General features: G+C 63.6%; 2 protein-coding genes across 17 annotated transcripts; both read left to right on the forward strand.

Annotated features, from left to right (window-relative positions):
• The first annotated feature begins 902 nt into the window (after positions 1-902).
• Positions 903-17018, forward strand: WDR90 (WD repeat domain 90). The gene is made up of 44 exons (XM_060124527.1): positions 903-986; positions 1213-1304; positions 1434-1610; positions 1700-1808; positions 2021-2182; positions 2441-2555; positions 2644-2711; positions 3091-3188; positions 3266-3484; positions 3623-3685; positions 3942-4010; positions 4657-4767; positions 4837-4982; positions 5053-5110; positions 5565-5683; positions 5776-5919; positions 6022-6152; positions 6224-6340; positions 6637-6905; positions 7112-7251; positions 7458-7588; positions 8100-8230; positions 8520-8681; positions 8880-9008; positions 9191-9321; positions 9409-9449; positions 9641-9772; positions 9918-10085; positions 10170-10259; positions 10389-10486; positions 11059-11161; positions 11385-11506; positions 11679-11838; positions 11936-12126; positions 12215-12383; positions 12524-12635; positions 12792-12963; positions 14968-15090; positions 15244-15418; positions 15527-15657; positions 15766-15909; positions 15980-16099; positions 16213-16297; positions 16588-17018. The coding sequence occupies exons 1-44, from the start codon at positions 977-979 to the stop codon at positions 16746-16748; spliced, it is 5598 nt and encodes a 1865-aa protein (XP_059980510.1). The 5' UTR covers positions 903-976; the 3' UTR covers positions 16749-17018.
• Positions 17019-17284: 266 nt separating this feature from the next.
• RHOT2 (ras homolog family member T2) lies at positions 17285-22868 on the forward strand. Of its 16 annotated transcripts, XM_060124520.1 has the most exons (19): positions 17297-17392; positions 17512-17570; positions 17669-17750; positions 17833-17876; positions 18776-18829; positions 19307-19359; positions 19438-19546; positions 19642-19743; positions 19816-19914; positions 20043-20151; positions 20246-20366; positions 20570-20654; positions 20730-20872; positions 20956-21056; positions 21142-21272; positions 21369-21449; positions 21561-21683; positions 21775-21977; positions 22260-22868. In XM_060124520.1, exons 1-19 carry the CDS (start codon positions 17356-17358, stop codon positions 22384-22386), a joined length of 1863 nt encoding a protein of 620 aa, XP_059980503.1. In that variant the 5' UTR covers positions 17297-17355; the 3' UTR covers positions 22387-22868. The 16 variants fall into 16 exon arrangements, 13 of the variants coding, with proteins under 13 accessions (XP_059980508.1, XP_059980500.1, XP_059980502.1 ...); XM_060124519.1 differs by having other exon boundaries at positions 17291-17392; positions 17512-17750; positions 17835-17876; positions 21561-21652; XM_060124516.1 differs by having other exon boundaries at positions 17294-17392; positions 17512-17750; positions 17835-17876.
• Positions 22869-23563: the final 695 nt, after the last annotated feature.

Below are 23563 nucleotides of genomic sequence, written 5' to 3' on the forward strand. Positions count from 1 at the left end.
ATAAAGTTGAGAAACTGCCCTTTGGAAAGGCCTTTACTTGGGGGTGGTGGGGGGTGGATGCGGGAGGGGGCGCTTGTGCCCCAGCACCAGGCCCAGCCCAACCTTCCATTGTAGCCTCATCTCTTTACAGCTGAAGCTTTGTCTAAATTTGGTCCCCCCAGCCTCTTGCCCAGCTGCCTTCCTGTGTCCTGGGCCAGGTCATTTTGCATAGAAGTCTATAAATGCCACCGCGCCCCACCTGACACCGCCCCCCCCACCCCCGTAGTCATTGGCAGGTGTCTGAACCCGGCCTCAAGACCCAGAAATGTTACATAACTGGCCCTGAGATGGCGCCCCAGCCACCCAGAATTGCGGTCAGGTCTCAGGACGCCTGGTGCTGTCTCTGAATCCTCCAGGTCTGGTGGGGAGCCCTCGGGGTCCTGTAGGACATTGCTTTGCCTGTGGGGCCAGATGACTTTGCCTGCGTCTGACACACGTGCCTCCAGAGAGCTAGGTAGCAACAGGGTAGGTGGGGACAGCTCCTGCCAAGTGCAGCTCACAATTTCTGTGCTGCGTCTCATACCCTATACAAAGATGCCTCCCAGAGGGAGTCAGGAACCTTCTCGGATCCCACAGCTGGTGGCGCTAGAGTACCCCCAGGGGGTCCCAGCTTGGGAGTGGCCGCAGAGGCCTGGGGGCGGAGGCTCCTTATGCCCCGGGGCACGACAGCAGAGAAGAGGAAGTGGTCGGGCAAGGTTTGGGGGCGCCCCGAGAAACAGCTGGTGAGGTGGGGGTCCAGACCACCAGCGCGGTCACTCACCAGGCCCCGCCCCGTCACGCGGTCACGTGTCAGGCCCCGACCCTGAAGCGCGATCACGTGCCCTGCCGCCGTAACGGCGGAAGTGGCGTCGTTGCCAGGCGGCCGTTGCTAGGCGCGCACTGCGTGCTCTGCGTGGAGCGCGCGGTGGCCGAGGCGGGAAGCGCGAGCGGCGGCGCCATGGCCAGAGGTAGCGGCGCGCGGCGGGAGGGCCGGGGGCTCGGGGCCCGGGGCCGGGCGCCGGGGTCTGGGGCCCGAGATCCGGCGCCGCCGCGGACGGGTTGGTGTTGAGATTCGCCCGGAGCCCAGTCCGCGCGCTGCGCTGGCTGTCACAGCTGGGGAGCGCGCAGACCCTGCCCCGGCCCCCTCCCTCGACCCGCGGTGGGTCTGGCACCTCACGCCCCCGTGTCCCCCAGTGTGGCAGCAGCCGTTCCTCAACGTCTTCAGACACTTCAAGGTGGACGAGTGGAAGCGGTCCTCTAAAGAGGGCGACGTGGCCGTCGTGACGGTAAGTGGGCCGGGGCACCTGGCAGCAGGAGCGGCGGCTTCTCCTCTGTCTCCTGGGCCGCTTTGCTGCAGCCCTCCTGGCGCTCCGTGGAGCTGAGCGGGACGCCATGCCTCCCGTGTCTCTCTGCAGGACAAGACCCTCAAGTGCACGGTGTACCGCGTGCGGGGCCCTGTCTCTGCTGGCAATTACATCCAGCTCCCCAAAACCAGCACCCAGTCCCTGGGGCTGACCGGACGCTACCTGTACGTGCTCTTTCGGCCCCTGCCCGCCAAGCATTTTGTCATTCACCTGGACCTGTGTACCGAGGTTACAAGCTGGAGAGCGGGAGCTGCCGGTGGGGGCCCTGCACTCATGCTGCAGTCTCCTCTCCTCACGCCCATGCTGTATGCCCACAGGGCAGCCAGGTCATCCGAGTGTCATTCTCCAACTTCTTCAAGGAGTTCAAGTCCACAGCCACATGGCTTCAGTTTCCTTTCATCTGTGAGACTGGGACACCCAGGAAAGGTAACATGCAGATGAGGTGTGAACGGGTCACAGATGGTCTGGGAGAGGCAGGCAGCCAGAAGGCTCAGCGGGGAGGCAGGCCAGGGACAGCCTGGGTGGAGGGGCATGTGGCTGTGGCCATGAGAGTGGGGACAGGCCGAGGACAGAGAGTGCTGTGGGCCAGTTGGTGAGGGTAGGCTCTGACCTTTGCTCCTGTCCTGCACACCTGGCAGGTGTGGGCTCTCCTGGTGCCCGCTGGACCTGCCTGCAGCTCGACCTGCACGACATTCTGCTGGTCTACCTGAACCGACGGTACAGTCACATCAAGAGCATCAGGCTGTGTGCTAGCCTGCTGGTCAGGAACCTCTACACCAGCGACCTGTGCTTCGATCCCGGTGAGGGCTAAAGGTGTGCTTAGCCTGCAGCCCACCTGCTCTAACTCCCTGTGTGCTGGCCTCCACACCCTCCCTGGCACTTGGTGAAAATGCCCATGCTGTACCATCTTTGAGCCTCCCAGCTCCCAAGGCAGCCACTGGGGGAGAGGGTGGCTGGGCTGGTGGCCAGGCAGTGCCCTGCTGGCTGGCACCTGGTGTTGTCTTGTCTGGGCTGGGAGAGGGAGCTGGGTGGGCTTCCTTGGACTCTGCTCTTCGTAGCTGTCACTGTCGCTGAAGCCCGGTGTGCAAAACTGCCCATCACCCCCATACCTCGAGAAATGGCATTCCCGGTGCCGAAAGGGGAGAGCTGGCACGACCACTATGTCCACATCCGGTGAGCAGCTCTGCCTGTCATGAGGGCGGCCGGGTGGAGGGACGGCAGGGCCGCCCTTGGAAGCTGACTGTCCTTCCACCCCGTCAAGGTTTCCAAGCGACAGCTCAAAAACACCCTCCGAGGCAGTTCAGAAGAGCTGTTCCCCTTCTGAGGCAGGTGGGCCTGTGGGACCAGCGGTGACCCAGCTTCAGGCCTGAAGGGCCCATGGAGCTCGGCGGGAGAGGGGGGCCTGATGCTGCATCTGGGGAGGTGAATGCAGCAGCATGATGCCTGCAAGGGTGAGGGGAGGCTGTCTCGAGGCCCCAGACCCAGTGTGGGAGGTTCCGACTAGAGTGCCGGGTGGCTTCAAGCTTTCCAACTGGGAAGCGGTGCCGGGGCCCACGGGAGGGTAGGCTACAGCTGTTGTTGTGGCTTCCCTCCTGCATAGTGGGCAAGGTCAGGGCCCACTGCTGACCCCTGCCCAGTGCCTTGTGGCTACGTTCTCACAGGCTTGTCTGCACTCTGCTCAGTGGGTTCTTCTCAATTGCAATCTTAGCGGGGCCTGTGCTGCGGCTTCTTCCTCACCCAGCGGCCTTCAGCAAGCCTGTTCAGGACAGCCTGGCCCTCATGGTCCAGAAGCGTGGCCCCACAGCCGTGAGTGCCCTGTGCCCTTGGAGATGGGGCTGAGGGTGGTGGCCACAGGGTGCTAACAGGCACTTGTCCTCCCGAAGTCCCGCCAGGCCCCCTCTGTGCCCAGGCCCCTTCCAGAAATCAGTGTGTCCTGTGAGCGCTCCAAGGTCTCTAGTGTGGGTGGCCCCAGTGGCCGTAGCCAGGAGCCCTTGGCCTGGGTGGAGGCTACTGACAAGCACGTGGCCAGTGACAGCCTTCACGTGTCTGTGCATCAGACGACTGTGGAGCCCACGGCCCCAGAGGATGCATCCCCACAAGAGGTGAGTGCTTTTCCCAAGGAAGGTGGGGCTGGACTGTGCCACCGAGGGGGGTGGGATGTGGACGAGGTGTGGGTGGAGGGCTGCTGGGCCTCTGTCCACTGGGAACATGCGTGGGGCAGATGGTCTCTTCCCATCTAGTCTCCTGGCAGAAAGCAGAACCAACAGGAGGTGGCTTTGGGCAAGAATCGTTTTCAACAAAGAGTAAGGAGGGGGCTGGTGCCCTGACCCCAGCCCCAGTGGTTTGGTGGGGGGCGGGCTTAGGCTCCAGGCAGGCGCAGGACTGGGGTACCTGGAGGGTCTAGCAATGTGATTGGAATTCTGGTTTCCTGCCATAGAGCAGCTGGCAGAAGAACCAGGTGGCTTTCTTGGGAGGCAGGCACCAGCTCTGGGTGGGGCAGCCTTGGTGGGACAGGAGCCTCGCCACTTCGGGGTCTCACTGTGAGTTTGCCTATTTCAGAGCTTCCTCCCGGATCCGGTCCTGAGGCTCAAGGGGGTCATCGGCTTTGGGGGTCACAGCACCAAATGGGTGAGGGGTCCGACTCTGTTCTTGCTGGGTCGTGCAAGTGTCAGATACACAGAGGGGACAGTGGGCACACCCCGTGTTTCCTTGAGGTGGCTGTGTGGACAGCCGAGCTCCCCCAGGCGTCGGGTCCCTTCACCGCTGCGGACGCCCAGCCCTGCCCGCATCCTCACACGCTCGGTGCTTCCTTGACGTGATGACATCCCGTCGCAGGCGTCCCTTTGTGTCGTGAACACCAGCCGGGTCGGTGCTGGTCCGATCGCTCAAGCTTCCAGAGACCTGAGAGCCTTTGCTCACCCTTTAAAGCTTTGACGCGTGTTGTCCAGCCGAGTGGGGCCGGGTATGGGCGAGACTTGTGGGACCCTGCAGGAACAGCAGCAGGAGAGGAGGCTGTGTGCTCGCCAGGCCTTCCAGGACACGAACTCCGAGTCTTTGTGGGCTCTCTGGCCTTTTGTCACCTGAATCCCAAAGTTTCTTGTGTTGCGGACAGGGCTTAGAGGAAGCCCTGCCCTTGCGCACGTGCACCCGAGCTCTTTCTGTTCTTTTGGCACATGCATCCCATTGACTCCTGTGTGTGGGGCTCGGCGGAGTGCTGGGGTGGGGGGACGAAGCCGACCAGCCTGTGACCTCAGCCTCCGGCCCCTGTGCACAGGCCCTGTGGACCCGGGATGGGGCCGCCGTCGTGTACCCTTGCCATGCGATCATCGTCGTCCTGTGTGTCAGCACCCGGGAGCAGCGTCTTTTCCTTGGCCACACAGACAAGGTGGGCACCCTGGCCCAGGGGTGGCTTGTTCTGCAGGCACACACCCTCCCTCACCCTGCTGCCCCCCAGGTCTCTGCCCTGGCGCTGGACGGGAGCGGTTCCCTGCTGGCCTCAGCCCAGGCACGGCCCCACAGCATGCTGCGTCTCTGGGACTTCCAGACCGGGGAGTGCCTGTCCCTCTTCCAAAGCCCAGTCCACACCGTCTGCTCCCTCAGGTGGGTGCAGGGTCTCCGAGGGGGGTGGGGGCTGCGCCTGCGACACTGACCTCCACCTCTCCATCTGCAGCTTCTCTGACAGTGGGGAGGTGCTTTGTGGTGTCGGCAAGGACCGCCACGGGCGGATGGTAAGCAGGCCAGGCCGGGGGAGGTGGGGCAGCCCATCCTGGGGTGCAGGCAGGCAGCAAGGGTCCCCCGCAGGCCTCCCCCAGCCCCGCCGGGCACCACTGCGCCATACTTGCCAGAGTGTCTGTTTCACTCCCTCGTGGATGGAGCTGACCTTTGACTGACCGGCCTCGACCGGCCTCACCCTCTTCGGTGGCAAGTCCCCCACGCCTGAGCTGGGCGTGTTTAACATGACAGCATCTCTGAAGTTGGGTGTTTCACCCGGGGTCTTTCCTCCACTCGTGGTTGTGTCTCCTGCTCCTTTCTGCATACATATGTCTGTGGAAACCCCGGGTGGGCACATGTAGGTTCCTCCGGGCCGCAGGGGCCAACTTTCCCACCCCCTGCAGCCCAACGCGCCTGCTTCTGTGGGAGAGGCCAGGCGGGTGGTGGGTGCTCAGCGTGGACTTGTTGCAGACTGTGGTGGTGTGGGGCACGGCCCAGGTGGGGCGAGGCGGAGAGGCCGTCATCCTCACGAAGGTGCACAGTGACGTTGATATCCAGGCATTCGAGGTGGCCTTTTTCGATGAAACCAGGTGATTGGCTGCCCGCCTGCCCATCCTCCATGCTGGGACCAGCGAGTTGTGAGCTGGCCCCTCCTCCCTGGCTCACCTCCTACCCCTCGCAGGATGGCATCGTGCGGGCGGGGCAGCGTGCGGCTGTGGCGGCTGCGAGGTGGGGGGCTGCGCTCCTGCCCTGTGGACCTGGGGGAGCACCACGCGCTGGAGTTCACTGACCTGGCCTTCAGGCAGGCCCAGGACGGCCATATACTGTGAGCCCCACCCTGCCTCCCCTAATGGCCAGGGCCCGCCCATTCCTTGCCCCGCTCCTTGGTCCCTCCGCCTTCACTTGTTACTTCTGCCTCTCTGGGCAGCTACGTCTGCAGCCGCAGCGGCCACATCCTGGAGATTGACCACCAGCGCATGGCTGTGCGGTGTGCTCGCCGCCTCCTGCCTACACAGACCCCTGGTGGCCCCCTCCCACAGCAGCAGACCTTCAGTTCAGGTAGGTGGGCCCTGCTGTGTTGGGAGGAGCGGCCCTGATGCTTTGGGCTGACCGTGCCTCCCCCTTCCCAGGCCCCGGCATCGCCATCAGCAGCCTCAGCATCTCCCAGGCCAAGTGTGCCATGGGCTCCGAGGACGGCTACCTGCGCCTCTGGCCCCTGGACTTCTCTTCTGTGCTCTTGGAGGCAGGTGGGGCCTCGACATCACCTTGCCACCAGGGTTGCCGCAGGAGGGCCGTGTCCCCGGGCTGGACGGCAGTCATGGGGCTCCAAGGGGCTGTGTCCTGAGCTGGGGTCCACCATTGCTGAGCCCAGGGGTGGGTGGTCACAGGGGAGGCACCTGTTGTAGCTCACAGGGAGATGGGGCTCCAGGCAGCAGGGAAGTGCATTTCTCAGTGTCCTGGGCAGAGGGGCTGGGCACAGGCACAGCATGGATATGGTCAGCCTGCCCCAGTTGGCCCAGGTTCCGGGCCCACCCCACTACAGGCCTGGGCGATCACCAACCCACCCTGCCTGCAGAGCATGAGGGCCCCATCAGCTCCGTCTGCGTCAGCCCTGACGGCCTGCGTGTGCTGTCCACCACCTCCTCGGGCCACCTGGGTTTCCTGGACATCCTGTCCCGGGAGTACAGCGTGCTGGTGCGCTCCCACGCCGCCCCGGTGCTGGCCCTTGCCACTGAGAGCAGCCGGGGACAGCTGGCCACTGTGTCCCAGGACCACACTGTCCGCATCTGGGACCTAGCGACCCTGCAGCAGGTGGGGTGTGGCCGGAGGGAAGCCAGCCAGGAGGGAGGGACTGGAGGGCCGCAGGCCATACTGAGGCCCGGTGGGTGGGGCCCTGAGTTCTTCTGCCTGTGTTTGGGGCCTGAAGGTTCAAGGCACTTGGAGAGAGACTGGCTCTCGGGCCTTGTGGCCAGCTGGTTGCCCCAGCCTGTCCGCCCTCACATGGCCCTGTCCTCCAGCTGTACGACTTCGTGTCTCCGGAGGAGGCCCCGTGTGCTGTTGCCTTCCACCCTACCCAGCCCACCTTCTTCTGTGGCTTTAGCAGCGGGGCCGTCCGTTCCTTCAGCCTGGAGACCACCGAGGTCCTAGTGGAGCACAGGTGGGTGGTCAGCCGGCTCTGGCCCCACAGACGATCGAGGTGGAAGCTCCAGTGGTTTGTGGGTCCCCTGGGGAGTATGGGAGATCGGGTAGTATGGGGGAGGGCCGTCTACTGGAAGCCCCGCCCTCTGCTGCCCCTCCGGGATTCTGCAGGAGGTCTGGGACGGTGCAGCTCAGGGGCAAGGCAACGGTGTCTCGTGTGTGCAGGTGTCACCGCGGAGCCATCACCGGCCTGGCCGCCAGCCCCGACGGCAGCCTCCTGTTCAGCTCCTGCTCTCGGGGCTCCCTGGCCCAGTACCATAGCAGCGCGCCCCAGTGCCGCATCCTTCGTGTGACAGGTCAGGCCCCCAGGCCCAGCCCCAGCCCCACTCTGGCCTCCCAGCCATCCCCTGGTCAGGTCCCTGCGGGGGTGGGGGTACGTGTCGCCACCGACTGTGGTACTGCGTTCTACAGTCGCACTACTGAGACCCCCAGAGCCAAGTGTGGTTTTAGGACTCACCAGCCCCCCGAGATTGAAGGTCAGTGAGAGTCTGTGGCCACCCTTCCGCAGGAGGAAGTGAGTACCTGAAGCCTGAGCACCAGGCCAGCAGGGGAGTCAGCCCCCTCCCATGGCCACTGTAACTCGGGCCAGCCAGATGGTCACTTGGTGGTCACTCGGAGAACCCCCAGATTTCCTGGCAGTCCGTGGTGCCCACTGGTGTCTTGGTGCTCTCACATCTAGGCCCCATGGGCTGGCTGCTGTGGGATCTGCCCTGCCCAGCCTGCAACAGTAGGTCTCTGACCAGTGTCTGTTCTGGTGCCCCACCCCTACCCTGACCCAGCTGACTGCCTGTCCCCATATGCCGGCAGCTAACGTGGTGTGCCAGGAGGCTTGCCCGAGCCCCAGTGCCCTGGTGGTCAGTGGGGACAGCCACCTGCTGGCCTTTGTGGGTCCTTCCAAGTACACGGTGACTGTCATGGACACAGCCTCACTGGATGAGGTGAGTCAACTGGAACCCTCCCTGTGTGCAGTGAGGGTGGAGTCACGCCAGTTTGGCCCACAGACCCTGTGGGCACCCTGACCCTGGCAGCTGCGTGTTTCCCTGGGTGGGAGGCCATGCTCATTTCAGAAAGGACCTGGGCCCTGCGCCCCTCATGGCACAGAGGACATGTGAGCTGTGGGCAGCCTGCCGGATGGGTGCCCAAGGCCGCCCACGGCCCGGGCCCCAGCTCTGGGGGCTCGAGCTCTGGCCGGAGGTCATGGTGAGGACACTTGCTGCTCTCCCTCAGCTGCTGAGGGTTGACATCAGGACTCTGGACCTGGCTGGCAGCTGCCTGGACTCAGCTGTGGCCGTCTGCTTTGGCCCTGCACCCCCTGGCCACTTGCTGGTGTCCACGTCCTCTAACATGGTTGCAGTGCTAGATGCCACGTCGGGCCGCTTGGTCCGGGAGGTGAGCCCAAGACTGCGGCTGGTGGCCTGGCCTCCCCCGCCTTCCCGGCTCTGGCCTTGCTGCCCGCAGTGCCCAGAGGAGGGGAGGCCCAGGGCTGCTTGCTGCTCCCTAGAGGTTGTGTTCTGTGAGAAGGGGGCTCCCCCACTGGTGGTCCTGTGTGCTCTGACTTTTTCCCTCAGCAATCCCTCTCTCTCCCAGCTGTCCTGTGTCCCCCCTGCGGCCTGCTCTGTCCTAGCTCTCAGCGGGGATGGCCGTTTTCTGCTCACAGCCGCTGACCGGGCCATCAAGGTGTGGGACTACTCAGCACAGGGTGGCCTTGGCTGCCAGGTGTGTGCCCTGGGTGGGCGCACAGCGGGTAAGAAGGAGGGTGGAGGACAGTCCCTGAAGTTACCCCGTGCCTGCTGGGGCCTGATACTGCACGAGGTCCTCTTGGTCAGTGTGCAGTCTGGTGGCCAGGCGTCTCCAGCTGTGCCTCAGTGGTCTCTATATTGCCACACTGCTGCCCTCAGGTGTACATCGGCCACTCAGAACCTGTGCGGGCCGTGGCTTTCACCCCCGACCAGCAGCAGCTCCTTAGTGTGGGAGACGCCATCTTTCTATGGGACGTTTTGGCGCCCTCTGAGAAGTCCCCTCCAGGAAGGCAAGTTCCTGCCCTCGACATGCATCTGCCAGGCCTTCCTCTGCACCCCTTCGCCCCACCCGACCATCTCTCTTGTCACCTCTGCAGTGTCCAAGGCTCTCCCGGGGCCCCCACAACCTGCGAAGCTGGTGAGTGGTCCCACCACACTGGCAGTCTCCATGGTGATGTCTGGTGCTGGCGCTGTAACCGCTGTGGGTGCACAGCACTGTTCTTTTCCTGAGGGTCCCGATGCAGAGCTGGTTGGGCGTGAGGGGCTGGGCACGCCTCCTGCTCTGCCCTCCCCAGGCCCTGAGCTCAGCCGAGCTCCTTCCGTCCTCAGGCCTGGGTACAAGACAGCTGGAGGACATGGTGTCCGGGGCCAATGGGCTTCCCCGGCAGCAGGTGCCCATGCCATCCCAGGCGTCCCCACCCTGGCTGGACATCTGTGCCAGGCCCCCCAAGGACCATGATGGTGAGGGCAGGGGTCCTAGGAGGGCCTGGAGGGGATGTGTTCCTGGCTCCCATCCTGACATGCTTTGTTGCTCCTGGCCTGGGGGAGGGGCAAGGGCATGGGGGTGCTCTGCTCCCTCGTCTCACTGTCTCCCCACCCTCCTCAGGCGCTTTCTCCGTGTCAGATGAGAGCCGTGGCCCTGAGGGTCTCCGCCAGGCCTCAGGCCCACCTGTGCTGGTGCAGAAGGAGGCTGGCAGGGCCGGTGATGGGGCCTGGGGGGCCATGGGGGGCCCCTGGGACCTTGGCAGGCCTCCCAATCCCCGTGGTTGGCCCAGTAAGCAGGGGAGGGGCAGCAGGGTGGGGCAGGGTCACTCATAACTGGACCAGGGCCCAGGTGCATGTACCACGTGGACTCCAGGTGGCCTAAGGACAGACCTGGCTGCCCCTGGCAGACAAGGGATGGTCACCTACAGGACAAATGGAGAGCCCAAGGCCCCTGCTGGGCCAGGTGGGTGATGGGACGTGGCTCATCTGTACCCTTTGAACCCAAGCGTCTGACCAGCCAGGGCAGGGTGCCTGCAAGGAGGGTCACTGTGTGGTCCCTGGGGGTTCACAGCCTCATTCCCTTCCCTGACAGGTGCCTGCAGCACTGGAAGAGCCAGGGCCCAGCCCCCCACTCGCCCGGACTTCTATCGGCATTTCACAGCTCGCTACAAGGCCTCCCTGCTGCCCAAGGTTGGCTGGGTGGGGCATCCTCATAGGCCCTGCCACCAGTGGATATCCTGGAAGCCCAGGGGTCCAGGTGGCATGGCCCTGTGGTGTCTGGGGTACTCCTGCTCCCTGGTAGACACAGGCTCCCTGGGGTTTCCCTGGGGCAGCTCCCAGAGCTGACAGCAGCCCAGGCCTTGCTGGCACTTGCCCCACGGGTCACCCCTCTGCCCTGAGCCCCATGCTCTCACCGGACTGGTTTAGGTTCTCACTGTCACGCAGTGACTGGACCCAGGCGTGTCCTGCTAAGCCCACACACTCACTTCACTCCATGGTCCTGGCTCCCCTTCACTTCCCCCCTGGCAGGCGCCTCCCCGTCTCCTCCTCCTGCCTCCCTGTCTGCATGCTGCATGCCAGGCTCCCAGCCCCGCTGGCCACCGCGTGCAGACTTTGGTGCCCACGTACCTGCCGTTTGCCTCCTCCCAGGAGCATGCATCTCCCAAGGCTCAGTCCCACGCCCGGCCTGATGGGCAGAGCTTGAGGTTGGGGGCCTGGGCCGGGTGGGCCGGTGCCAGCGTCCTGGGTCCACTTCCTCACAGGGCCTCTCCTTCCCTGCTGTCGGCGATGAGCGGCTGCACCTGAAGGCCGTCATGGGTTACAACGGGAACGGGCGCGCCAACCTGGTCTGGAGGCCAGACACAGGTGGGGGCCGTGGCCCAGACGCTGCAGGGTGGGCTCAGTTCTGTCCACCCCTAGGCCAGGCCCCATGGAGGGGCCCGCAGGTGGTTTGGGCTGCAGGACGGGCGTGTCCTCCTGGTGGCACTTCCTGCTGTGAGCAGTTCTCCTTGGGGTGGGGTTGGGGGTGTGGGCACAAGTGCCTGGGGCTGTGGGGCTGACGGGGCGGGCGCTTCCTCCCTGCCCACAGGCTTCTTCGCCTACACGTGTGGTCGCCTGGTGGTGGTGGAGGACCTGCACTCTGGTGTCCAGCAGCACTGGCTTGGCCACCCTGAGGAGATCTCCACGCTGGCCCTCAGCCACGATGCCCAGGTGCCTGTCCTGCAGCCTGCCTTGAATGCCCAGGGCCAAGGTGTGCCTCGGAGCTTGGCTCCTTGAACTGCGTGCAGCTGGCTCTCGCTTCCAGAGCAGCCCTTTACACAGAGCGGGAACGGGCCCGTGGACTGCACCCTCCCTGCTAACCACCCACCTGCCTGCCCGCCAGGTGCTGGCCTCTGCCTCAGGCCGAAGCAGCACTGCCTCCCGCTGCCAGATCCGTGTCTGGGACGTGCCAGGGGGCTCCTGTCGGCAGCTCCTTTCTCACCACGACACTGCTGTTCAGGCCCTGGCTTTCTCACCAGACGACAGACTCCTCGTCACTCTGGGTCAGCAGGGCGGGGGCAGAGGACAGTGGTCTCTGGACTCCCCTGCCTGTCCTGGGAACCCTGGGCAGCTGACGTGGTCACTCTGCATCTCCCCCAGGGGACTATGGCGACCGCACCCTGGCCCTGTGGAGCATGGCCACCTACGAGCTTGTGTCCTCCACGTGCCTCCCAGAGCCAGTATACGGCATGGCCTTCAACCCCTGGGACGCTGGCGAGCTCGCCTGCGTGGGCCAGGGTGCCGTCACCCTGTGGCTTCTGCAGCAGCGTGGGGGCGATGTCAGCCTCCAGGTGCCAGGGTTCAGAGGAGGCTTTGGAGGATGGGGTCTGGCTGGACCCCAGGGCATCGCTGACCCACACTGTGCTCGTGTCCCTCCAGGTCCACCGAGAGCCCATCCCTGAGGAGGTGGGGGGGTGGGAGCTGACCTCGCTCTGCTACGGGACCACACCCCTGCTCTACTGCGGCTCCAGTGCTGGCCAGGTGTGTGTTTGGGACATGTGTGCCAGCTGCTGCTTCCTGGCCTGGGAGGCGGACGACGGTGAGATCGGTGGGTGTCTGACGGAGCCTCCGTGGCCCTTGACAGCTTGGGGCTCGGTTCTCCCTGGGAGTCCCAGTGCTGGGGCGGTGGACACCGTCTTGAGTCCCAGGCATCTGGGGACGTGGCTCATGGCATCTCCTGTCCCCCAGGAGTACTGCTGTGCTCGGGCGCGCGTCTGGTCAGTGGCAGCAACACCAGGCGGCTGCGCCTATGGGCCGTGGGGGCCGTACCAGAGCTGAGGCGCAAGGGCTCCAGGGCCAGGTGAGCGTCTACAGTGTGTCTGGGAGCTGGCACTCTGTTGCCAGCTGGGCCCGTCCCCCAGGGGACATGCTCGGGCAAGGCCAGGGCCCGTGGGCCAAACCACCTGGCTCCCTCGGCTCTCGCTGCTGCCACCCCTTTGATCCCCTGCTCCTCCAGGTCTAGCTCTGTGTTTATGGAGCGTGAGCTGACCCTTGACGGGGCCGTCGTGAGTGCAGTCTTCCACGAAAGCATGGACATGGGTGTGGTGGGCACCACGGCGGGCACGCTCTGGTACGTCAGCTGGGCTGAGGGCACAAGCACCCGCCTCGTCAGCGGCCACCAGAGCAAGGTGAGGCCGCTGGGCCACCGGCTTGCCGCCAAGGATTTCTGAGGGGATCCCAGCCCGCACAAGCCGGGCAGCTGCCGTGCACTCCCTCCGTCCCCGCCCCCCTGGGTGCTCCCAGCCCAAGCGCAGCTGCGAGTGTCCAGGCGTTCCCAGGACCAGCTGCACCCCTGGAACCACGCGCCCCTCCCCGTGGGCATGGGGTCCATGCCGTGTCCACGTGCAGCAGCCCCAGGCCCTGTGGCCTTCTTGACCCTTCCTCTTTTCCGCCACTTTATTCTCTTGTAATTTACGTGTTGAAGAAAAGTGGTCATCCACCCTGGAGTCTTTCACCACCGTTGTTGGACATGCTTCCCTGGGGTCCGAGGGGTCTGGAAGCCGGGCCAGGGTCTAGTCAGGGCCAGCCAGTCCCAACGTTACTTCCTTCTGGGAGCGTTGTGTCTCCCACCAGTGATGCCCTTGTCTGGCGGCAGGAGTTGCAGGTGGCAGTAGTCAGATCCCTCGTTCTTTCAGAAGGGAAGTGGCCTCGAGAGCTCTCAGGTTTCCCGGGGCTGGGACAGGGCACAGGTAGATGAGTGTCTCCCTCGTGGACCAGGCCCCCCAGCAGCAGTCAATGTGTTACTTTCTGAGAGCTATTAAGGGCTGGTGGGTGGAAATGTGGGTCTGGCTTCCCCACCGTCACTTTCTCTTGATGCTCGTGGAGTCCTGGCCTTGGCTGGTGGCAGGGTCTTCAAGTTGGCTCCTGAGTCTTTTTAAAAAAATTCTACGTTCATTTGTTCAGGCGTAACAGTAGCCAACAAAGAAACTCTTGTGTGAGGTAGTGAGGGTTACGTGTTTCCTTTTTCTTTGGTAATGGCTTTATGTCGAGGTATAATCTGTGGGCCACACACCCATGTAACATCAATGGATTTTGAAACATTTGCAGAACTGTGCAACACCGCAGTCACTTTCATCCCAGAAGGAAACCCCCCAGCCATTAAACACTCACCACCCAGCCCCTGGCAGGCGCTCACCGACTCTGTCTCTGTCGGTTTGCCTGTTCTGGATGGTCCCTGTGAACAGAAACACACTCTGTGGTGCTTTCTATCTGCTTCTCTTACTGAGCATCGTGTTTTCAAGGTCCATCTGAGTTGTAGCGAGTGTCAGTGCTTCACTCCTATTTACTGCTAAATATGCTTCTGTGGTACAGATAGGATGAGTTTATCCACCCACCAGGGCATGAGCTCGAGGGTGCTGAGTTCTTGACCTGAGCTGGTGGTCACTGGTGGTCCCCCTCTTCTGTGGACCACAGGTGCTCCAGCCTCTCCCTCTGCAGCTCCGCCCAAGACCGGACTTGGCTGTTCCAGAGCCTGTGGGCCCCTCCAGTGGGAAATGGGCTTAGAGGTCATGGTCTGAGGCCCAGAGGGGCCCATCACTTCTCAGCCAAACAGACCTAAATTATTATTTTTCTAAGATAAAATGCATCAGGAGTTTATACTTAATGCTTGAAATTCACATTCAGGACTCGGATATTTTGTTTCACCTCACTGGTGCACGGCCTGTCTCCTTTTTTTAATTTTTATTTTAATTTTTTTTTCTGTCTCCTTTTTTTTACACCAGAGATCCTGACTCTGTGTAATCATACAACTGCTTTCTCCCTTGATATACATGACACACACACACATGACAATCTCAGCCCCACCCCCCCTGCTGTGATGAGGCCCAGGAGTGGCCCCCCTGGGAGTCCCGTGTTCTAGGTTCTGTCAGGACAGTTCCTTCTGTGACGTCCTAGCAAGTGGATGGTCAAGTTCAACTGACTGGTGGGCTTCTTGCAATTTGGATTCCACCCAGGTCTAGTGTGGGGACACTTGGGAGGGAGGGAGGTCAGGACAGTTTCTTTGTGCCACATGGTGGGCCGGGGCCAGGTAGGCTCAAGGGGGAGATGGATGCTCTCATGAATGACCTGGCCATGCTGTGTTTCCTCTCTGCTCGAGGGCCATGGGCCTCAGGTAGGGTGGTGACTCCTCACAGGTGAACGAGGTGGTCTTCAGCCCCAGCGAGTCCCACTGTGCCACGTGCAGTGACGATGGGAGCGTGAGGGTGTGGAGCGTGGCCAGCATGGAGCTGCTGATCCAGTTCCAGGTGCTCAGCCAGGTACTTGGGGGGGCGCCTGGGGCTGGGGTGCACGCCTGGGACTCCGGCAGCCTCGTCCTCCGTCCAGCCTTGGTGTCTGTCTGTGGCCTTGGGCCTGGGCCCCTTCCCCTCTCCCCAGGGGAGTGCTAATGTTTTCCTACCGTGGGTCCCCAGAGCTGCCTCTGCCTGTCTTGGAGCCCCCCATCCTGCGAACGCCCAGAGCAGCAGTGGGTGGCAGCGGGCTACAGTGACGGCACGCTGCGGCTCTTCAGCATCCCCCTCATAGCGATGGAGCTCAAGATGCATCCCCACTCGGCTGCACTGACGGCCATCGCCTTCTCTGCTGATGGTGAGGCCGGGCTCACGGTGACAGCACGGCTTCTGCCTGGCCCAGGTCACACCTTTGGGCTGAGGGCTAGGGGCTCACGAGTAACAGCTTGGTCTCTGCCTCGCCCAGGTCAAACCATCCTCTCCGGAGACAGGGATGGGCTCGTGGCTGTGAGTCGCCCTCGCACGGGGATGACCTTCCGTGTGCTGAATGACCATCGGGGAGCCCCGATCTGCACCATCCAGAGCACGAGAAGAGAGGTGAAGTAGCCTTGTGAGCCTGCAGGGCCTGGCCTGAGCCGAGGGTGCTGGCAGGGAAGGGGATGGGAGAGCAGGGCAGACGGCACCTACCAGCCTTTATGTCCCCAGTATGGAGACTTCGGGGCAGAGGGTGTGGACCTGTGGCTGGCTGCCAGCGGGGACCAGCAGGTCAGCGTTTGGGCCTCCAACTGGCTGCAGGACCGCTGTGAGCTCGTGGACTGGCTGAGCTTCCCAGCGCCCGCCCTCACGGAGGTAAGAGTCCCGGTGGCCCTGCGGGCGGGGTGCCCCCCCACCCTGCCACAATGTGCTGTGCCCTCCACAGGTTCCCAGCTGCCCGCCACCCTCCCTCGCCGCCTTCTGCCCCTGGGATGAGGCGCTGCTGGTGTGTGCGGGCCTCAGCGTGCACCATGAGGTCATCTTCTACAGCCTCTGCCAGAAGCAGGCACATGCACCCCTCCATGTGGTTCTGGGAGCCTGAGGGACCCGGGGCTGGGGAGGGACAGGTCTCGGGGCCACGGGAACCCCCGCCCAGTGCCTCACGCTTGCTGTCTGCAGGTGATGAAGAAGATCCCACTGCCTTTCTTTGCTGTGTCCATGAGCCTGTCCCCTGGGGCCCACCTTATGGCCATTGGCTTCTCTGGTGAGTGCTGGTGTCTTGAGTGAGGCCCAGTGGGTACACCTGTGCCCCCACACTGAGCCATACCCCTCGTCCCTGAAAGTGGGGTGAGGACACCTGCTCCAGGGGAGTCTTTCGGGTAGGGTCAGGAAATGAGGGGGGTGGGGGGCCAGGTTCCCCCAATGAGGCACTGGCCCCAGCTGGAGACAGAGCCAGGGTGGGTTGGAGGAACCCTGGGTCCTGGAACTATACAGACACAGGCACAGGGCCCACGGCACCCTAACTGTCCCAGCCCACCCGATGCTGTCCCCCAGCAGAGCGTGTGCTGAGGCTGGTGGACTGTGCGTCGGGGGCCGTGCAGGACTTTGCTGGCCATGATGACTCGGTGCAGCTGTGCAGGTTTGCCCCATCTGCTCGGCTGCTCTTCACGGCGGCCCACAATGAGATACTGGTGTGGGAAGTCACAGGCCACTGACCCCCAGTGGGGAGTGTGGGGTCAGGTGTTGCCCTGCTGGTCAGCCGGGCACCTGGCCTGGGCAGAGGCTCAGCTGAGAAGCTGGGTTGGCCGGGGGCCTTGTGCTGGGCCAGGATGGCTGGGTGGGCTTCACCCCTCCACACCCGGCTGCCCAGGAGTGTGTGCAAATTATCAAGACCTTGAGCATGTATGAAGTGCTTATTGTTTCTTTTCCTTTGGGCTTTTGTTTCTACCTTGTACAGTTCAAATAAATGTGGGTGTTGCACTGAGGCATTGTCTCCTGGTCACTCCAGACTGCCTGAGCTCAGTTTCTGCCCAACCTCCAGACCTCCTGCTCCCTGCCAGGGATCCTGACCCCTGCATGAGCTGCGGGGGCGGGGCGGCACTGGGCAAAGGCCCCGCCCCCCTGGCCGGCGCGGCGCTGGCAGTGCCCGGCGTGCCCACGCGGTGGCGCCGCCGGGCAGCTAGGCCGGTCTGGCCCGCCCTCCTCGCTAGGGAGGCTGCGCGGGCGGGGGCCGGAAGTGCGGGCGCAGCTACAGCGCGGGTCGGGGTCGTGGGCGGGGGCCGGGCCTGCACTGGGGTCGGACTGCAGCTCCCGGCGGCCAGCATGAAGCGGGACGTGCGCATCCTGCTGCTTGGCGAGGGTATGTAGGCGCCTGGGCCTGGGTCAGGCGGGGGTCGAGCCTGGTCGGGGATCTTGGGGCCGGGGTGGGGAGAGGGGCCGCGACCTTGGCCGCCGCGCTGACCGCGCCGCCCCGCGCAGCCCAGGTGGGGAAGACGTCGCTGATCTTGTCGCTGGTGGGCGAGGAGTTTCCCGAGGAGGTAAGGCCGAGCGCGCCCCCGCGCCCAAGAAGGGCCCAGGTCCGGGCGCCGCCGCCCTCCGCCCTTCCCGGCTGTCCTCACGGCTGCGTCTGCCCCAGGTCCCTCCCCGGGCAGAAGAGATCACCATTCCCGCGGACGTCACCCCAGAGAAGGTGCCCACCCACATCGTGGATTACTCAGGTAGAGGGGCCGCCCGCCCGCGGTTGCGCCCAGGAGCGGGCATCTCCGGCAGGTCTGCAGTAGGGTCTCTTTTTCCACCCAGAGGCTGAGCAGACGGTCGAGGAGCTTCAGGACGAGATTCACAAGGTACGGTGGGTCCTGGGGAAGGGAGTGCAGGGCTCAGGCCTTGGGGATATGGCTGCCCTGGCTTGATCGGCTTCAGCCTCTGAGGGATTGGATTAAGGTGCCCAGAATGTCTGCAGCCTCGCTAATTCTGTTGTGACCTGTTAGCACTGAGTGTCTTTGGGGTCCCTGTGATGCACTCTGCTGGGAGCCAGGAGGAAGGCCCATTCCTTCCTCTTGCATGCGTGGTTGGCCAGCCCACAGCTCTCCGTGCCTAGCCTTCCCTCTTCTGGTGGAGCTTGGGGAGCAGTCTCCAAGTCCTTGAAAGTGATCCCTTGGGCAACTCTGTGCCCAGCACCCCCATTCCCCACTCCTTAGTCCAGCCCACTGTCCTGGGCCTCTGGGCTGCACCGGGTGTCATGACCAGGGCTGTGGGCTGCACAGCTAGCTCTCTGCTCTCCTCTGCACAGGAAGACCTGTGCTTGGACCAAGCTCCTGGTAGGGGTGCTGCCCCTGCAGCATCTGCTGTGTCCTGGGGGTGCCACTGGGCAAGGGTACAGGCCGCAGCCACTGTGTTGCCATCATCCCCTACCTTGTGCTGCTGTCCTCTGTCTGCTGTTGCCTGTAGTGACCAGGGAGCGAAGGGCTGAGGCTGGGGCTGGGAGGTCAAGTTTAAGGGTGGCTGTGTCCTGAGCCCTCAGGGGACTCGTTGACCAGAGCTGCAGTATTGGGGCCTGACATCTGCAGCAGAAGTGGGTAGGGAAGAGCTGGCCTGAGGTGTGCCTAGCCAACAGCCAGTGACTCGGCCTGGGAGCAGCTGGAAGGGTGGGCTCCCCAGTCTCTGAGCCCTGTGCTGTCCAGCTTGTGAGTGGAGCAGGGAGCTTCAGATCCCACCATACAGTCCCTCTCCCTGCCCCCAACAGGCAAACGTGGTGTGCGTGGTGTATGACGTGTCTGAGGAGGCCACTATTGAGAAGGTGAGCAAGGGAACTCTCTGTCCATCCTAGCTTTCTGTCACTGGCGCCGAGCCTGGTCATCAACCTGTTCTCTGCACACACCACAGGCGGACGCTCAGTTGACCCGGGTTCTGGGCAACTTGCACCCGTGGCTGGCCCCACTGGGGAGCTTCACGGAGCCATCCTGGCCACGGCCCCCAAAGCTCCCCCCGAGTTCCCATGATCCTGTCTCCCGCCGAGAGCGTGGATGGCCTTGCGTCTGAATCTCTTAGGCCTGCAGGAGGAGTTGCTGATCTCAGGCCCTTTGTGGGTATTTGGGAACTGCTAGGATCAGATGAGGTCCTACCTGCCCGCTGCTCTTCCCCACTGGTCTTGTTGCCAGTGGCCGTGACTTTGGCTCTCAGTCTCCCCCGTCTCTCCTCGAGCCAAGTGAGAGTTCCACATGGGAACTGTGGGCCGGGCAGGCCTCCATTCTCATGGCCAGGTCTTACTTTTCAGATCCGAACCAAATGGATCCCGCTGGTGAATGGGGATACCAAGAGGGGGCCCAGGTAATAGGCAGGACTCGGGGAGGGGGGCTGGGCCCCGCCAGCTCCCTGATCCCTGGTGACCATGGGTCTCTCCCCCAGGGTCCCCATTATCCTGGTGGGCAACAAGTCGGACCTGCGGCCGGGGGGCTCCATGGAGGCTGTGCTGCCCATCATGAGCCAGTTCCCTGAGATCGAGACCTGTGTGGAGGTGAGCAGGCAGGGCCCCGGGGGTGCCAGGACTGCAGAGGCGAGGACAGGGGGCCTGCCTGCCTCCCCCTCTGAGTCTGTTCCCACGTGTCCCAGTGCTCGGCGAAGAACCTGAAAAACATCTCAGAGCTGTTCTACTACGCACAGAAGGCCGTGCTACACCCCACGGCCCCCCTCTATGACCCTGAGGCCAAGCAGGTGGGCTGAAGGCACCGGTGGGGAGGGCGAGCAGGAGGGAGTGGTGGGGGTGCTGAGCCGCTGTCCCCACAGCTGATGCCCGAGTGCGCCCAGGCCCTTACACGCATCTTCAGGCTCTCAGACCAGGACATGGACCAGGTGCTCAGTGACCAGGAGCTTAATGCTTTCCAGGTGCGCCCCCTTCTGTCTCCTGGCGGTACCCACCCTCCCAGCTGCAGCCACACCCCACGCCTTGGCTGCCCTTGTGACGGATGGAGAGGGCAGCTGGCTGACTAACGGCGACTTTCTCTCGGAAGCAGATGTCCTGCTTCGGGCACCCTCTTGCCCCGCAGGCCCTGGAGGATGTGAAGGTGGTGGTGAGCAAGAATGTGGCAGGAGGCGTGCGGGATGACCGGCTGACCCTGGACGGTGAGGCCCGACACCCTGCCTACATCGGGCGTGGGGTGTGGGGCAGGGCCGGGCTGTGCCTGGTGTTACTCCCTTTTCTGCTTCTCCTGAGCAGGCTTCCTTTTCTTGAACACGCTCTTCATCCAGCGAGGCCGCCACGAGACCACGTGGACCATCCTGAGGCGCTTTGGCTATGGCGACTCGCTTGAGCTGACGGCCAACTACCTCTGCCCACCGTGAGTGGCGTTTGGGCTCAGGGCTCGCCTCCCATCTGTGTCGGATGGGGCCTGGGGCTCCTGGACCCTGTGCTGGGGGCCATCGGGGCGTCTCTCCCTGGCGGGGGGACTCTCTGCTTGCCTGGATGGCCTGTGTTCGGAGGAGGTGCCCTGCGGAGCACAAGGAGGTGTGCACAGCTCCACCCCCATCCCGGCACCCGCAGGCTCCATGTGCCCCCCGGATGCAGCACCGAGCTCAACCACCGCGGCTACCAGTTTGTGCAGAGGATGTTCGAGAAGCATGACCAGGTGAGGGCGCTGGGCCCCACTGAGACCCCCTTGGCCTCCCACCCGCACATGTCACCGCAGCTCCTCTGCCCGCAGGACCGAGATGGCGCCCTCTCGCCAGCAGAGCTGCAGAGCCTTTTCAGCGTGTTTCCTGCTGCTCCCTGGGGCCCCCAGCTCCCTCGCACAGTCCGCACCGAGGCCGGTCGGTTGCCTCTGCACGGGTATCTCTGCCAGTGGACGTAAGTGCAGCCTTCACCCACTGAGACATGGCCTCACCCTCTGCCCTGCTGTAACACCACATCCCCACTTCTCCCGTCCCCAGTCTGGTGACCTACTTGGACGTCCAGCACTGTCTTGAGCACCTTGGCTACCTGGGCTTCCCCACCCTCTGCGAGCAGGATTCCCAGGCCCACGCCATCACAGGTGGGTGCCCGCTTCCACACCGGCCCCCAGCCAGTGCCTCCCTGGCAGCCCCTCCCTCACGTTCATCCTTGCTCCCTGCCCACAGTCACCCGGGAGAAGAGGCTGGACCAGGAGAAGGGACAAACGCAGAGAAACGTTTTCTTGTGCAAGGTGGTAGGGGCCCGCGGAGTGGGCAAGTCCTCCTTCCTGCAGGCTTTCCTTGGCCATGGCCTGGGGGTGAGTGTCCATGTGTGCCGTGCGTGGACCTGGGGGGCAGGGGTTCTGGAAAGAGTCCAAGCAGTGAGCTTCAGGGGCGTCCCTCCTCTGCACCAGGATGCTGGGGAGCCTGCCGGGGAGTCCTCTGCCTACACCATCGACACCGTGCAGGTCAACGGGCAGGAGAAGTACCTGATCGTGAGTGCGGGGTCCCCAGGGTAGGCCTAGAGCGTGCACGCTGAGGGAGCCGCCCAACGCGGCCCTGGGAGACCTAGCCTGTGCCCCTCTGAGGCCACCCTTTCTGTTCAGCTGTGTGAGGTGGGTGCAGACAGCCTCCTGACCGCCTCGGCCGACGCCACCTGTGACATCGCCTGCTTGATGTTTGACAGCAGCCACCCCAGGTCCTTCTCGCTGTGCGCCAGTGTCTACAAGGCAAGGTCCCGCCCACCCTGGGGGCCCTGCTGCATAGCAGAGCTGTGGGCAGGTGTCCCCCAGCACACTCACATGGCCCCTCCCCCTGCAGCGCCACTACATGGACAGGCAGACCCCGTGCCTCTTCGTCTCCTCCAAGGCTGACTTGCCCGAAGGCGTCTTGCTGCCTGGTCTGTCTCCAACTGAGTTCTGCCGTAGGCACCGGCTGCCCGCCCCCGCCCTGTTCTCTTGTGCCGGCCCAGCTGAGCCCCGCGCGGCCATCTTCACCCGGCTCGCCACAATGGCCGCCTTCCCGTGGGTACCAGGATCGAAGCCCCTGTGTGGGAGACCCCTCCCTGTCCCAGGAGAGTGGCACAGCTGTGGTGTCAGGACTGGAGTCAGTCAAGGTTGCAGGGTGGGCCTTGGTGCCTGTGCCGATGCTCAGGCGGGGCCCTCGGGGCCTGGCCTGACAGGCTGCCCTCTAGTCTGGGGGTACTGCCATGCTGGGCACTGACACAAAGCAGCTGAGTGGGGCTCTGGGACTTTGTAGGAGACGGGGGTGGGGTTACAGCAGCAAGACTCCCCTCTCTCCTGCAGACACCTTGTCCACGGGGAGCTGCACGCCACCTCCTTCTGGCTCCGGGTGGCGCTGGGGGCCGTCGGGGCTGCCGTTGCTGCCGTTCTCAGCTTCTCACTCTACAGGGTCTTGGTGAAGAGCCGATGAGGTCCCAGACCCCACAGTCTGATCTCAGGGTGCTGGTGTGGGGCCACTTGCTTGGTGGGGGATGGAGACCCTCTCAACTTTCCTCCTGAGGACAGTCCACCTGCTGCCCCACTCCTGCCTCAGCCCCGAGGGTGGCCCTGGCTCCCAGCAGCCTGTGTCCGGCCTTGTTGCAGGTGCCGGGCATGACCCTCTTCTGTGGGCATCATGTGTTGGAGGGACCGGGAGGTGTGGGTGAGGAAGTCAGTGACCCCAGACCCGAATTCTCAGGGCTCCACTCCTCCTTCCTGGTCCCATGTGGCCAGAGGGTATGAAGGGGGTAAGAGGGCAGAGCTTTGGGCCAAAGGCAGGGGCGTGGAGGCAAGAAATGGCTGGACCATTGTGCGCGCCCCCACCCCCCAATCTGAAGACAGGTCCAGGGCTGTGCCTCTCACAGAAGACGTATGAGGTTGGGTTTCCTGATTAAACTTCACTTGTGTCTTTTACATATTGGGTCCTGCTTTCTGAGGATGACTTCTTGAATTAACTAAAACGTGTCTTTGGTCTGGGTGTGGGCTGGGAATGTTACTCCTGACCCCCCCCCCCCCCGCCTCCTCTCTGGGTCACCATCCTGAGGTCTCAGGCCAGGATAAGGACCAATTATGGCCCAGCCGCAGCCTCAGGGCCTTTAGGTCCATTGAGGTCCATGCTGGCCTGAGAGTGAGGCTGGAGGGGGCCTGATACCTGAGGACCCCCCTGATGTGACCCCTCCCCACAGCCAGGTGTAGTCACTACCCAAGCCTCAGCATCCTGTCAGGTTGGCTGAGGTGTGCTGAGGATCTGGGGTTTTGGGATGTGCTGAAATGTCCTGGTGTGTGAGGTGGCCCTGGTCTGGGGGAGCTGCCCTGTTTCTCACACCCCACCCAGAGGCCTCTGCCCCTCCCACTGGGCAGGAGACAGCCAGAGCTCCAGCCTAAGGACAAGGGGACAGAGAACCTTTCTTGGGCTGAGGAGGGGGCTCAGCTTGGAGTTTAGGTGCTCACTCTGGCGTGCATTCTGGGCGTGGAGCAGAGGCGGTATGTGGTGTGCTTGGGTGGAGGACCTTGGCCAGACAAGTACCCCCTCTACTTCCTGTAATTAGTCATTCTTTGCAAGACAGGCCTTTAGGCCAGGGCCCCTCCCCCAGCCCTGACAAGCTGTT

Source organism: Lagenorhynchus albirostris, chromosome 15 (genome assembly GCF_949774975.1).
Source record: "Lagenorhynchus albirostris chromosome 15, mLagAlb1.1, whole genome shotgun sequence".
Lineage (NCBI taxonomy): Eukaryota > Metazoa > Chordata > Mammalia > Artiodactyla > Delphinidae > Lagenorhynchus > Lagenorhynchus albirostris.